Source organism: Halyomorpha halys, unplaced genomic scaffold, assembly GCF_000696795.3.
Source record: "Halyomorpha halys isolate HHAL.00 unplaced genomic scaffold, Hhal_1.1 Scaffold678.1, whole genome shotgun sequence".
NCBI lineage: Eukaryota > Metazoa > Arthropoda > Insecta > Hemiptera > Pentatomidae > Halyomorpha > Halyomorpha halys.
The window spans coordinates 466,478-482,696 of record NW_027112940.1 but is presented as its reverse complement, the minus strand read 5'-3'; the positions used below and the strand labels follow the sequence as shown (position 1 = coordinate 482,696).

General features: G+C 28.6%; 1 protein-coding gene and 1 long non-coding RNA gene across 8 annotated transcripts in view; one reads left to right on the top strand and one right to left on the bottom strand.

Annotated features, from left to right (window-relative positions):
* Positions 1 to 252: 252 nt before the first annotated feature.
* LOC106685296 (uncharacterized) lies at positions 253 to 2,421 on the bottom strand. Its single transcript, XR_001343825.2, has 2 exons — positions 1,829 to 2,421; positions 253 to 910 (listed from the first exon to the last, which is right to left on the bottom strand). It is a non-coding gene; the product is annotated as an uncharacterized lncRNA (long non-coding RNA).
* Positions 2,422 to 2,695: 274 nt separating this feature from the next.
* Mgtor (Megator) overlaps positions 2,696 to 16,219 on the top strand; it is a 42,734-nt gene continuing 29,210 nt past the window's right edge. For 6 of the 7 annotated variants that reach the window (XM_014427890.3, XM_014427888.3, XM_014427889.3 and 3 more), the window contains exons 1-16: positions 2,697 to 3,200; positions 3,751 to 3,913; positions 6,562 to 6,783; positions 6,860 to 7,019; positions 7,324 to 7,498; positions 7,607 to 7,831; positions 9,448 to 9,626; positions 11,169 to 11,381; positions 11,722 to 11,823; positions 11,900 to 12,046; positions 12,528 to 12,683; positions 12,764 to 12,871; positions 12,947 to 13,138; positions 14,039 to 14,164; positions 14,299 to 14,439; positions 14,544 to 14,675. In XM_014427890.3, coding sequence (XP_014283376.1) covers positions 3,038 to 3,200; positions 3,751 to 3,913; positions 6,562 to 6,783; positions 6,860 to 7,019; positions 7,324 to 7,498; positions 7,607 to 7,831; positions 9,448 to 9,626; positions 11,169 to 11,381; positions 11,722 to 11,823; positions 11,900 to 12,046; positions 12,528 to 12,683; positions 12,764 to 12,871; positions 12,947 to 13,138; positions 14,039 to 14,164; positions 14,299 to 14,439; positions 14,544 to 14,675 — 2,604 coding nt within the window. In that variant the 5' untranslated portion in view covers positions 2,697 to 3,037. Of the gene's footprint in view, positions 3,201 to 3,750; positions 3,914 to 6,561; positions 6,784 to 6,859; positions 7,020 to 7,323; positions 7,499 to 7,606; positions 7,832 to 9,447; positions 9,627 to 11,168; positions 11,382 to 11,721; positions 11,824 to 11,899; positions 12,047 to 12,527; positions 12,684 to 12,763; positions 12,872 to 12,946; positions 13,139 to 14,038; positions 14,165 to 14,298; positions 14,440 to 14,543; positions 14,676 to 16,219 lie in introns of all 7 variants that reach the window. The other variant, XM_014427891.3, reaches the window with a different exon arrangement.

Sequence of the window (16,219 nt, the reverse complement as noted above, 5' to 3'; positions counted from 1 at the left end):
TAACATTGTGTATAGTTAGGGGTGTCTTTGGGTTTGATCCTAGGTACGCCCTTAATCGGAAAATGATGAAGACCCTAATTGGTTCTAATTTTTATTTTATGGTTTTATGTACAAAGATATCAATCTTAATGACAAGTTTGGTGTTTTAAAATGCAATCTCTATCATGGAAATTCACTATTGTTTTTATAAAGTTCATAACTGCCACAGATGGACCTATTTGTTCATTAATACAACAAATTGGTAAGACTTGATAATTGTCAGCAATATGTTTAATTACTTGACCAAGATGTAGAAGCATATTAAAGGAATAAATCTCGACCAGACTAGGAACCTCACTTAAGAAAATAATTTTTAATTGTTTACTTGGGTAGCAATTCCATCCTCGCCCTTCAAATATATGACCATTTTTTAGGTAAAAATGTGGTTCATCTGGAAGAACTCGGATTATATCAATACAGGTATCAACATCAGCACAATCAACTTGCATAGAATCAATGACTATGACCTCAGATATCACTGTGTCAGATGGTGGACATGCTGTCAAGTCCATATTTTCTCTGTCATAATACCAGTCCAATGGAACATATAATTCATCAGAAGTATCTTCAAAATTATCTTCACCATGTGCTTGAAAGATACACACGAATATCAAGTAGATAACTAATAGAAGGACTGCTATTCCACCAATTGCAATGAAGCATCCTCGTATGTATCTTCGACTTCTATTTAAATTATTTGGTTGTGGAAGATATAGATTCAGATTTGAGGTGATAAATTTAGGGCCTATGTGCGTATTTGGGCTCTTGACCACTTTTATTTGGTTTATATTGTAAGGAGTAGTGCTTAAAACCTGATTATTGCAATATGTCACATTTTGGTTACAAATGGATAATTGCACACAATGCTGATCTGAAAGCATAAAAATACCCATGTATATTTTCAATTTTAAAAAAGTAATAACAAATACATCTTTTAACTATGAATGATATATATATATATACTAAATACTAAATTCATTTAAGAGAGTTAATTAAAGATCATACCATAAAATAATCCATATATTTACGATAAATATAATTGTTTCACTAGGCACTAAGAGCAGTTAATGATGACTTTAATCTAGAAAAGTTCATTATTTATTATTAGGAACTGAGGTGTTGATTATGAAAGAGACTAATTTATTATTATAAAGATATATATGACATTGTGTTTGAACCATCAAAACAAACATGGTATCAACAAACATCAGTAAGTTAAAATAATGTAGAAGTATCAAGCATAAGATAATAACCAGTAATAATAATGAATTGTTTTAAAATATAAATAATTTCTCATCAACAAATGGGCATATTTCACTTTACCAAATAAAAGTATGAGAAATATCAATAATACATATTTGTGTATTTTAATTATTATAGTCAATATATATCAGAAATATATTATTATATGCTAAAAATAATGATTCAAGTGAGAACGTCTAGATAAATTAATAATCATCTTGATTAAGAAATATTTTCAGCCGATATGTGTTAAAAAAGAAAACAACTTTACAAAGGAAATAAATTTAGTATTTCAGGTGCTTATTTAATTCTCACTTTATTATTAAGTGCTTTTAACTTAAAGGGAGTATTACCTTCTCTAACTATGAGTATTTTATAATTTACCATTGAAGTTTCTTCTATCATCAACCAATAGACATATTAAATCAAGGTTATAATTACATATAATTAACATCTTCTTAACTTTGAATTAGTGATAAATATATGTATTATTAAATCAGAACTCAATTAGTATATTTATGATCAACTTTAAATAAAAATTTATTACCTATGTCCTTGGATGAATGGTTTGATGTTGGGTTCAGTTTTACAAAATTGTTGAAACATCGAAATAATCAAAGTAATTAATCTAACATCATTAAATCACATAGTGGCAATTGTTCACAATTTTCCAATATCCACAAAACAACTAACACAATTATGTAATTTATATCAAAATTAACTAAAGTTTTGCTTTTAACTTTTTGTTTCAAGATTAATAATATTTATTTAAACCTAATATTGTAAATAAAACAACACATAATGGAAATAACTGTATGTTAGAGGTGGAATTAGAATATCAAATTCATATAATATAAAAATGACATTTGAAATCTATCCTTTCACAAAATTATAGAGATTAAAAGGATCAATTTAATCATAGGACAATTGTTATCTTTTAATACAGTCTGACCCTGTAACACCTCATTAGATATAAGAACCATTAAAGGGAAATCTAATTGTAATTATTTAGATCCTATTACTTTCAAAACATAAAACATTTGTTTAATTAAAATCTTTTATGGCATCGAAAATTCTGAAAACAAAATCAATTATTACGTAATAAGAATCTGTTTTCGTTTAAGTAAAAAAAAAGTTCATCCCAGGCTGCAATCAACAATGTTTATCCATTGATGATTATTCTAGCCCCCCTCCTCTCTACTTATCTGAAATTTATTAGTATTGTTATACTTTTGTTTTTATTCTTCGGAAAGTATTAAAGATATTACTAATATAATGTCTAAGGTAATCTGATAAAAATTCTATTCTAATTAGGTATGTCCTGCAGACAAACTAAGAATTAGAGAAATGAATTATATTGAAAATATTTTTTAAAATATTTAAATGACATATGATTTATTTATATGCTATTATCTAAATGCAAAAATAGTATAGTTCTATATAGAATAATTATTGACCAAGTTTCTCGAAATATGTATATTTATTTATTTGACACTATTAAACTAACTGTTACTGATGGCTGCCTCACTGCTAGGTTGAGTTACGGGCGATCATTGTTTACCGGCCATGTTTTTGATTTGAAAGGGATAAGTTATCTGGTGAAGTGGTTAATAATACAGTTCTTAGTTTAACAATAGTTGCTCTTAAAACCTCAATGTATTGCTAACACATAACTGAAATATTTTCTGTTTAGTGACATGACCTATTTCCAATATTGATTACCTTGTTATTAATAAAGTATTTCGAATTTTTTAAAATGGAAGGAGGTGCTAGAGCTTTGATTTTAAGGACTTTACCCAGTGAGGAATACGATACAATAGATCAAGCACTTCGAGAAAAGATAGAAACAATATTAAATGAACATATAGAAGACTATATAACTGCTAAAGCTTTATTTGAAAGCACTAGAGGTTCTCAACGTATGTACTACCATTTACTTTTATACTTCGATTTACTTCTAAATTGGTGTTAAAGTTTTCCTTTAATTAGTTTCAGAAGTTTGTTTTTCTTTTAAAGAATATCTTATAACTACTCTATGCTATTACCATTATCAATTCTGCTAATTATTACAACTTTACTTATTCCTTGATTTAATATTTGAAGTATTTGAAATTTTATGTCATTCTTGTTGAGGATAAATTAAAACTGTTTTAATTGATCCTAGTTAAACTTCTGCAATTTATCAACTAACTTAATACTATTTGCTGTTCTAATTAACCTTCTTTTTTTTATTCCATCTTTACTCATTCTGTTGACTTAATTTAGCAGATATTAAGAATGCCAATTTATTAGTATTTCAGTTAGTATTTTGCTTAATTACCATTAATTTAATGAGTAGTTTTATTTCAAACTGTACTTTAGTGTGTTTAGTTTGATAGATTTCGAATTCGGAATGAATTTATAGTTAATTTTTAATTGTTACTCTATTTTTTTTTTTTTTTACTACTACTACTATTTCTTGAATTTCAGAAGATAAAATTAAGGAATCACAAGAGAAGCTTAAAACAGCTTTACAAGAAAGAGATGATTACAAGATCAAATCAGATGCCTTACTAAAACAATTTGAAGAAACTAGCCAACGTTTATCAAGTGCGAATCTACAACTCAATAAATTACGGGAAGATGTTCAGAGGTAATTTTTTTATTTACTCATAACCACTAATAGAGATGTTGAAAATTAAAAAGTTAGTTATTCTATTAGTTTATTAAAACATACTGGTACAGTGATCAAAGTTTTTTCATGTCCCTCTCAATATAATCTTTATAATATTCAAGAAATAAAACTTATTAATATTCTTTTTCTATGTAGCAAGGACCTTATTTTATTAGCTCGAGTTACTAACAATAGTACAATTTACTTGGTCTTACTTTTTATTGGTATGAATTTTATTTTTATGATTATTTTTGATATTGTTAATAATTGACTTTGGATTGTCTGTTGAACAATTATTCAAGTTACCTAATTTCTTTTTTATTGGTTTAATTTATTAAATCTAAAGTTTTAACCAAATTACTTTTTAAGTTGAATGAAACTGTATCGAGTTAATAAAGTACATTGGGCTTTTTATTTCTTGTATCTTATATAAAATTCAGATTTGATTCTTTTTATCAGTATAGCAAGTAGAAATAAGAAGCGTAATCACTCTATCTCCCTCTTAACAGACAGTGGGCAAAATGTGAAACTATAGTGCTGTAAACGCACTTCTTTGTCTAAAATTTTAACCTCTCGTTGCCTTGTCATATCTTACTGTTTAATGTTCTAGTTAATTCTGATTATCTCCTCATTATTGTTTGGTTAAATTTTATTTTTAAACAACCATACCAAAGTTCTCTATTGATGTGTACCTGAGTAAAACAGTTGGTATTAGTCTGTGAAAAAGATGGAAGCTCATTTATTTACTTCTCCACTTAAGCCAATCATTTTTTTTCAAAAAGTAATTCCTCATCAATTCTAATTAACATCACCACAACCATCTGTCATTAACACTCTGGAGCATTTAATTATTAAATGTGATGAACATATTGTTGAAGGGAAGATGTTGTGTTTCTTAGAGGTTAGTGGAAATTTGAAAAGATACAGTGATTCAAATTTTCCTCAACTTCTCAGAATACCTCGCAAAGGTAACAATTGACAAAATGCTCTTTTGGGATATTAGATTGGTATCATGTCTCTAATCAGGTCTATATTTTAGTCTGCAATAAACATTTAGCAAGAAATGAGATAGAACAACCAAAAATTGTATATGTTGCTATTTTAATGGTTGTACAATAAATATAAATGTAAAATTAATGGGTTATTTCTATCTGCACTGCAAGGAAGGGTTTATACCAGAGGTAACATTTATAATTACTCCTATACTAACATTTTGATGTCTGCTATTTAAACCTGTCTGTAGTGAAATGTTATTACCATCACAATTTCAAAAATATTAATATTTGCCTTCATTTATATTGATTCATTGAAAATGTTCGTTCATCTCTAGTGTAAACTGTAAACATCAGTATGTTATGTTTGTTAGAAATAGCAATTTTAAGAAGTTGTCATCAAAATGTTAATTAAAAAAATATATTAACTTTTTTTTTTTAATGACAATGTTATCATTTATCAATGTTATCTAGTATCATTTTGATGTATTATTTCTGTTACTAGTTTAACTATTGTCATTGTATTTTCACTGAAAATAATGGTCTTTTGCTTTATATTAAATGCTATTAAAAGGGTTTGAGGGATACTGTATACTTTTTATTTTTATTCAAAGATGTCTGTATTGATGCCTCCAGTACCCCCTTTAGTTCAGGTGCTCCGAAATTTAGGTAAAATTTGAGGCCATTTTTTTTTTTTTTTTTTTTTTTTTTTTTTACTTTTTTAATGTTTTGCTCAGCTCCATAGTCCTTCCAAATTGAGTTGGTGTTGGAACAGTATTTCCTCTTCGCCACATTTTTTTGTTGCAGTTTTTAAGTAGTTATGCAACAATTAAATCATTGTTTATATGTTTTCGAAATAAAAATGAGGGAAAAATAAAGAGCTTAGTGGTGGCGCAGCTCCACTACTCACATTTTTATTTTATAGTTAACATTACATCCTAAATAATTTTATTCTATATCCTGTTCTGCCTCAACTTTACATTTCCATGTTTCTCATACTCACTCTCATTTTACTAGTACTGAAGACTTTGATGATATAGTTCTTCTGACGACCCCTTTAATGCCTTGATGCCTGTTATTGTCACGTAAAAATCTTATATTCATTGTTTTCATGGTTGAGAGTTAACTTTCATGTCCCATGACACCAACATGTGTTGTTACATGCAGACCAAATGCTAGTAGACAGTGGCAGCGCGTTTTGGTGTCATGTTCTAGACATATGTTACAGCGGGTGACAACATGCTGGTGTCATGTGCAGCCACATAATTTATATTTTAGAAATCATTTAATTGGAGGAGCTATGTTAAAGTCCAATTTGTGGCATTTTGAATTCAGATTTGTTGACCATGGACGTATTTTTTATCAAAAAACGACTGAATTCATAATAAGATGAGAACCAAATCTACACAGACTGTATAATGTTGATTTGCAACATTGCACCAACATTGGTGGTCATCCCATCCTGAACTGATGGAGTAAATACTCATCTTATTTCTACTCAGTATTCTTTCTGTATTAACTATGTTCTATCAGTATTATCTCTTCTGTACATAAGATTTCATCATTTGTATAAAAAAATGTATATATCTCCTTGAGAGTCATTTTATCTGTAATAATAATTTTTTGGAAATATAGATGCCAAAAAGAAATTGAAGAATTGCGACGGGAGAGAGATGTTGCTGTTGATGAAAGGCAAGTTACCTCAAATACTCTTGAAAGGAGGGAAGCTGAAATTGAACGGTTGAGTGGAGATGTTACTACTTTAACTTCTCAATTGCGAGCTGCTATTCAAGCAAAGTGTGAGGCTATAGCAGAGGCGGATGAAGCCCGGGCAAAACAGATGGAAATTGATTTCAAGTATTTCTTTTAAACATTTGATTTGTGTTTAATGTTTGCAGTGCTCAAGTTATATTTGATTTTTTTTTTATTATAGAGAAAAAAGGTTTGAAGCAGAAGTAAGTTTGCTGAGAAAACAGGTATCAGACTTTACCTCAGATCTAGCAAAGGCTAATGAAGATATGTCCCGGCAGAGACGTGAAAGCACCACCCAGCTTATCACTCTTCAGACCAAAGTTGCTGAAAAAGAGGAAGAGGTTAATAAATAATTAGACTATTTATATTGTTAATCCATATTGATTATTATATAACAGTTTAGTAGTACTAATTGGAATATTATCAATCATTTTTGGTTATCATTAATAGAAGTGAAGTAAGGAATATTAAATTAGTATCTACGAATCTCTATTTTTAGTAAAATACTCACCTAACTTACTCCATTACAAGATATTATGCTTTGACTTCAATACAATGATTTCACTCTTATCAAGATTATTTTTAAGACAGAATATAAACTTAGTTCACTCTAATGCTTATTGTCATGGTAATATTTGTTTTCAGTTAAGAATCGAAAAGGAACACAATGCAAATCTTAAAAAAGGAAACAGAGAACTTGGTGAAAGAATAGATGAATTAACAAACAAACTTAAAGAACAGGCTGAAAAAGAAGATAGGATTGTCGAAAATTTCCAACAAGAAATTAGAGCCCAGACCAAACTGGCTGATGTTTATAAAGGTATATTCTTTTTCATTTATAATTTCTTAGTATTTTTATTGAGAATTACTTTGTATTTTTGAATGTTATTTGCATGATAAGTTGTATATCATTATGTTCTGTTTTCAGAAAGATTACAAGATTCTGAAAGTCGTGCTGGGGAGTTGAGCACTGCTGTGAGGGAATTGCAGAAACTTCTTAGTGAAGCTTCATCTCAATATGGTGAACTAGAAACAAAGCTAAAAATGATGGAGGTGGAACATAAGGAAGCAATGGAAGCTAAGCAAGAGACTCTCTTAGCACTCAAAGAGGAACTTGCCCATGCTAATATTCTTTTGGAAGCAGTTAAGCAAGGTACTACAAAATTTTAGATATAGTCTAATAAAAAATATTACAATAAGTATAACGAAAAAGTTTCTCTTACCAAAAAAAATTATACATCTTTCAAGTGAACCTTAATATTTTACACTGATTTTTTTCGTATATACCTTACTTAATATTAAAAATTGTATATGAAAGGATCAGTATTTGAAGTAATAATACTGTGTGCTTTCAAAATATTCGGAAAACACTTGTTGGAGAATGAAAGCCAGTATTAATACTGTATCTTATACTTATAGATGAGCTAAGGTATCTCAAGGTATTTTCCGATGAAATAAGTATATTACAGCATAGCCCAATGTACAACTAAAATCAGGCAGATTTATTAATAGTATGCATTGCTCTTGTTAGTAGGTTGTAAAGGTCCTATTGAACTATTAACTCTTTCATCATATTTCACAGGTATGATATTTAGATGTTCTGTGTATCAGCATATCTAAATAATCTAAGCAATCCTTAGGAAAAGAGATGTTATTGGATTGGTACTCATTTATTGTATAGATAAAGCTTTGATTAAGTAGTTGATTGGAGCATCCTCTAGTCTTTGTGACCAAACTTTTGAGATTCACCAGAATGGTGAGAGGTCTGGGTGGCTGCATGAAGGGTAGCTACCATCAGAAAGTGACAAGGCTGATCTGGGGACCACCCATAGCTCAGTGGTTAAGACACAGTCTTACCAATTTGGTGTCTATTAGCGGTGCCGGTTCGAATCTGGCCTGGAACGTTGACTTTTTTCATTGAGTGGCGGTCCCACAAAATGAAGAACTTTGACCCCCAACCATGGTTAGGTATTATAGGACTCCAATGGGAGTCTTGGCAAAAAAAAAAGGCTGATCTGGCAACTTTTTATCCACAAACTTGGAAGTTTCTCTGATACAAAATCTGAGTTTAAACACTAAAGTATATACATAAAAAAAAAATGTGATTGACTTAATTCAGCTCTAAGTATTATCCTTATATAGAAATTTATCTCAAATCAAAATATTCCTTTATTGATGTTGCTTTTTTTGGGAGAGGGAGAGGAGAGTATGATATTTCTGGTCACCTACGTTTTTTTTTCTTTAGCTGACTTAAAATTAATTTTGATAACAATGATATTGTTTGATTTATTTCTAATAAATGGAATATTTTCTTAAATATTTTATGGAAAATAATTTTGTAGTGGAAAAAAAAAATCATGATGCTATTAAATCTAAGTTTTATTTGTCTTAAGAATTACTTTACTATATACTTTTCTTTACAATTCGTGAACTTATTATAATTGTTTTGGGTTAATAATTTTTTCATCATCCTAATCTTGTTAATGTAATAGTTAGTTAATTAAAATAAGAAATGTTATACTAAATTCATCCTACTGATATAAATATTTTGGAAGATGCCATTTTGTTATTCTTTTATCTATTGGGCTGATGTTAGAGATAATTGTTATTGATTGTTATATCAGCTGTTTTATTGACTCGCTTTTGTTCCTCAATATTATTTTTTCTAAACTTCTCACTGTTTTGTGTTGTTTTTCCTCTAAATTTATTTATGTGTTTTAGTTCTATTTGAATTTATTGTTTTAACAATTACTTCATTATTTTATTCAGAATCATCCGAAGCAGCAGTTAGTCGTTTGTCACCCATGGCGGCTTCTGCTTCAAAATTAATGAAATCTGGACTTACCCTTACACAACTTTACACCAAATATGCGGAAGTCACTCAAGAACTTCTTGTTGAACGTCAAGAGAAGAATAGGCTTAGAGAATATACTGATAGAATAATAAAGGTATTGTTATTATAAAATAATTAATCATATAATTGGGATTGGCATTGTAAATTAGTAAACAATATCTTCCAGTAGAGAAATGTTATGATCTAGGTTATGAAATAAAAAAAGGAATAGATAAAGATCCATTTATTTATTAAATCTTTCTTAAATATCTTCTCCTCTACCAAAATGGCCTATTCATAAGTAATTTCTTCCCAGTGAATTGTAAATTTAATTAACTATTTACTATACTTAATAATTTTAAATTCTGTTACTTTTAAAATAAGTTATATAAATCACCGATAAATAATCGATAAATCATATAATTATGTCATAAATGTAAATCCTTCAAGAACTTATTTGAGATAATGAATGATTCCCATAAATAACTATGATAATTACTTTGTTGCTACAGAAGTATAATGATACAGATGCAAAAATTGAAATTTTATAGGACAAGCAAAAAAAAAAAAAATAATTCCAATTTTTTTTCATAGAATGGTCCATACATTCGGTTTTATTCTTCTATGATAGTAGCTTATAGATACTGTGAATTACTATTACTATTTTTAAAGGCATTTCAATTCATAAAATAATAATGTAAATACGTCATTGTTCCTTTGGAAATGTATCACAAATTTTTAATTTCTGTCGTACTAGGAGTAAGAAAAACTAGGAATAAAACTATAGGAAAAAGTTTATTTAAACAAAAATTAACAAAATAGTATGAAAAGTTTAAAAAGATTTACTAAAATAAATATGTTTTCTTTATAAAAATTGTAGAAAAACTGGTACTAAAATTATTTAAGACGGTCATAACAGTTTATGGTTTAAACTAGACCTGATATTAGTTGTCTAGGTCCCTATAGGTTAGCTGTTGAAAAAGTACAATTTTGTCTTCTTATATCTCTGAGGGCCAAATTTGTGTGGATCACCTTCACCTTAATTTCCGAGTGTCGTTCAGGAGGTGCTAGGCTAAGAACCTCTTTTAATTAAGATTTCACGAAATAAAAATAAAGGCTGCATAAAGAAACTTTCAGCTTTCATAGATTGTGTAGTGTTTGTTTGTGATTCATGTAAACATTCACATATTTGGTAAAAATTGTTTTATTGTATCTGAACGAAACCATTCTTGGCTAAATGATATGAAAGAGAACTACAGACAGATATTATTTCTATATATAGAATATTAAAGCAATTTGAGGGTTGCACTATTTTACTTTTTCATATTGGATATGTGACATATTATTTAGTGCGTTTGTTGTCATGTATGAAATATCTTTTAAGTTTATTTTTTTATGCAATAATAAAAGCTTCTAGTAACTCTAATCAGTTGTTAAGTGATCAAAAATATTTTTTTCTCTTATTTTTCTTAAATGTGGCTGTATAAGATATTGTTTATACTGTCCACTAGATTCTTTAGTGCTATCTGATTAGCTTAGGCATTAAACATTTCTTAAACAGCCCTGATCTATTTTTCTGAAATCTTCAATTATTTTGTATGTTTTTAGTCATTACTTATTTCCAAATATTAAATTGGTGTTTTAAAAACATTTTTAGGAAATAGAGGAAAAGGCACCAATCTTGCAGAAACAGCGAGAAGATTACAACTATGCAATCACCACTATGGAAAGCCTTACCATTAAGGTAGATGAGCTTGAGAATGAGTTGGCCAAACTTGCTAGGTCCAGAGAAGAGGCACAGCAGACTGCTGAGTTCCAGGTTAGGGAGAACAGAAGGCTAAATGGATGTTGTGCTGATCTCAGTCGTCAGGTATTTGAATTACTGTATTAAAAATTAATTTATTTTTTTTATTATTAATTATCAGTTATTATTGTTTGTTTTTTCAACATTATCTAGTCTTCAATTAATCAGAATATTTAATCATTTGTTTGTAATCATTGTATATTTATTATTTACTTTCGTATATTTTACTTATTATTTACCATTGATGTTTTTTGAATAAAAAGTCTGGGAGTTCGTGGCACAGTATCTTTTTTAATGAGCTACCCTACTCACTTAGTTTGTGTTCTGAGGCAATTAAATAGATAATAAAGATTCAATTTAACATATTGACTATATGAGGGTTTTAATTTTTTTTTCTAATTTACAGGTGTGCTATTTATTAAGGGAACTTGAAGCTGCCAGAGGCAACATAATTCCTCTACATGATATCCCTGATAACCTTGCCGCTGATGCAAAGACATCAGCAGAGGTATAATTTTATAAATCGCTAGAACAACACAATCATGTAGTTTTGTGTCGAGATTTAACATAATTGCTATTTTCAGGTAATTTCAAAACATTTAGTTACATTCCGAGACATTGAAGAGTTGCAGTTAACCAATTTGAAGCTTCGTGCTGCATTAAGAGAAATGAGTGCAGAGAAAGAAGAAGTTGAAATAGAAAGAGAAAGCGTTACTGTCAAATCATTGAGGGTATTTGTCATTTTATTTGTTATACCACTTTTTAGTTATTGTTTTGCAATATTACCATGTTATGCCCACGAGTTTTTTGTATTATCGTATTAGTATTTATAAATTTTTTTAAAAAAAATTTGTTTTAGACTTTTAAGTATCTACATGTTTAATTTTTTTTATCTCCACATTTTAAAAATTAAATGAAGATTTAATTAAAGATCACTAAGTATGAAAACATAAATTTCTTTTCATTCTAATATATACTAAACATGAAATGTGTTTAATAAATTTTGTAAATATTATTGTTTTATAATTTTACATTATGTGAACGTTGTTAAGTTTAGTAAAAATATTGATTTATTTAAAATTATCAATTAGAAAATAGTCTGGGTGGTTCTCAAAAATGACAAAAAATAAAACCTGCTTATTAAATACCCCATGTTTTTAATATTCATGTATGATTATTGAACTATATATATATATATATATATTTTAACAGGGTGAGATAAGTCGAGCTCAAAGCAAAATAGATGAATTGAATGAAAGAGAAAATATTTTGCAAAAGGAAATAGAAATAGTCAAAAGCCAAAGAGATGTTTATGCTCGCCTCTACAAGCAGCATGTGAAAACTGTTGGTTCAAATGCTGAACGAGAGGTACAAATATTGTCATTGTTTAAATGTATTTTTTAAAATGTAAATGTGATATGAAAGTTAAAAATATATTTCTAACTTAGGTTGATATGGATACTGGCCCCATTGATGTTGATCAAAATCCAATTTCTTCTATCAAATCTGATAGATCTACATCACCTGCCAAACCTTCAACGCCTGTTAAGAAACAGGTAGGAGTTTTTCTTAAAATTTTCTCGCAACAATTTAGAAAATAGACTTCTACATTATTCTTATTTTCTTTTTAGGTTTCTGATAGTGAAATTAATACTGTGCGAGCGATACTTGAAGAATTGAAGAAAGAACATGCTCGTTATAGAGAAGAAAGAAAAGAAAACGAAAAACTAATGGCTGAAACCATAGACAAATTGAGAACAGAACTTAGTGAAAGCATGGGTAAAAGAAGTGAGTTAGCTTCGAGGGCTGAACACTACCAGGAGGTAGGTCTATATTGCATTTTGAAATCATCTTAAATTATTTTAAAAGTAATAAACATCGTTCATTTTCTTATACAATTCGGACTAAGGAAATGAATTAATGAAAAAATGTAAAATGTTGGGCAACATTTTAAACATTACATAGTTAATAGTTTCCTGTCTTAACCATCTGTTAAATATGTCTCTCTATTATATAAAAAAGTTTCTTGTGTCACCGTGTAATATTTTATTTTTCGAGTAGTACAATTAAATGAACAGTTGTATAATTTGTAAAATGGGGGTTGGTCTGCCGTTAACCTTTCAAGTTCTTACCATGTCATGTGTTCTGTGCTTCCTCATCATAGTCAGTGCTTCTGCTATCTCTTGATTCCAAACCTTGCTGTAGGAATAAAAAGTGTTATGTCAACCAAAAATTCATTACAGGAAATACCCGCTCTTCTAAAAGCTGTTTTCAAGTTTTTTTTTTACCCCTACATCTCCTGCTGATACTACTTATTTTTTTAGGAAAAATCATCAATCAGTAATAACTCTTTTTTTGTAGAGCGATTTAAGATAATAATGAAAAAAAAATTAAATATAAATTGGGAGGAGGGAGGGAGTGTTCTCTAGAGCTCACAGAAAATACCTTGTCTATCAAGACATTATGTAATATTGTCTTGTGGTTCCATTTTAAATGGAAGATTAATATATAGTGATTTTAATCCAAAATCTTGTCTTTAGAAATTAATTCATCCCTTATAGTTACTCAATTATTTATAAAATTGTCTAGAATCAGAAATCGGTTTTACTTTATGTAAAAGTATGTATTAAGTGTAATGGATTATGGATCTTGGATTTATAAGAATTTTTTCTTTCATTATATCCGATAAGTACATTTGTATTTATCATTCTATCTTTGTTTAGATCTCAAAGACATTGCAAAGCCGTGTTCAGAAGTTGAATGAGGAAAATACGGCTTTGGAAAAACGTTGCAATACTTACCTTGCTTCTATATCGAAACATGAGTTGACAATACATCAAATCAGGAATGTAAGTATGATATTGTATTATTGTGTTTAATACAAGCTTAATTAGATTCCATTGTTATTTTTCCTTTTATGATTCTGATAAGAATACTGTAAGCATTATGCATTTTGTTCATGTCATATTGACTTTGTTATTAGGAAGCAATGGATGCAATGAACAACGTGACAGTAGCAGAACAGAAGATTAACAATCTACAACAAGAAGTTCAAATGTTAAAAGACAGTGAGAGACGTCTTTTAAGAGAACGTGATTCTGAAAGAAAAATCAAACATGGACAGGTAAACTAAATTGAATTTTTCCTGTATATTTATATTTACAGATTAAATATTAAATGATCATTTTATTTGTTGAATTTTGTGGATCATTATCATTTATTCTATAGGAGCTTTTGATGTCTAATTTGGAAGCCCTGAAGGCCAAATTTGAATGTTCTGAAGCTGAGTCAAAGATGAGGCTAGAGTCGAGATTAGAAGAAGCTCATTTAGAATGTTCTGCTCTCCGTAGGAGATTACAGGTAAAATAATTTATTAGTATTTATAAAGAAATATTCAAATGTTTTTCCATTAAGTGTCGCTAATTGTAAAATATCTCATTTAGATGTCCTTTAATTTTTTTTTTTTTATTTACATAGAGGTTTAATATATACTGATTATTAATGTACATAATAGAGTTATTTTATTAGATGAAATTGTAAATGAAAAGTGAGGGATTAGAGGTTATGTGATACTATAGTTTATAGTATTGTAATTGATTGAGGAATAGGGTTTTTTAAAATTTGAATTCTATTACTCTACAGAAACAAAAATGCAAGATTCAAATAAATTTTAAAATTCGAGATTCATTTCAAAACTTAAAACATTTTTTCTAAGCTTTCAATAACTTTTTTATATTTCCATACTGCAACACTTACAAGTTGTGATTTTACACTATATGCTAATTAGTTAACATAATTATTCTAAAAATTAACACCAACTGCCATAATAAACTAAAGCCTTCTATACAGTGTAACAAGAAAGCCTTGTAAGACCAAAAAACTAATAAATCTATTAGGAATAGCAATCTTAACAGCAGAAATATAATCGACGTAATGGGTAATTTTTACCTCAAGTTTTAATTTAATCCTTTCCTAATTTCAAAAATATGTTTATTCATTGAAATTATTAATCAATCCTTATTAAAAAGTAAATAAAATTAGGTTTCAATAAGAACACAAATTAAAAAAATATATAAGTTTATTTACATTTTTATAAAACATGATAAAATCAATAAAATGATAAAGAAATGTTACTAAAATATTTTAAATTTCATTGACACACTCAGTACACAATTTACGTTAGCATCCAACGTGTCATTATATTAGAACAGTGATTCCCAACAGGTGGGCTGTGAGAAACTTGGATCTGGGCCGCTGTAAAGGTATAAACGGCAGCATATATTCTATTGGGAATTATTATTAAAGCTGCTATTTGTTTATCTTAACTGATGTTTTAGTATTAGCTAAAAGGTTTTGATTAGTTAAATGCATTATTAAAGGGCCTTAGAGTGTAGATGGACCATAGATGGTTTAAATCCTTTGCTTAGTGGGCTGTGGAAGGTCTAGCTTAGTGAGCCACAGACTGCTTTGAGTTATAAACTACTGGTCTAGAACAATTCATTGTTTATTTTCCACTTTTATACTACAATTTGTTCATTTTTTCTTTTTTCTCTTTTTCTTTGACATTTCTTCATCAGCAATGGTTATTTATATTTATATATCATTTATTATATAATCTCCTGAGATCAAATTTTGAACACACTTCTTATTTGTATTTATGTGATTTTGTATTAATTTGTGGCTAGTTCATGTATGAAATTATTTCTTGTAAACCCTTGTAATTTTAATTTAACAAAGTTGTAAACAAAACCAATGATGTAGTAGGAGAGGACTGGTAATTTTTATGCCACACCAACACTGACTAAAGGAGGGAATGTATTAAATTTAACTAATAAGCTTTAAAAAAAAAATGGAGAGGGCCATGTATAAGGGGTGCCATATAGTAACCTAAATCAGTGTGGCCT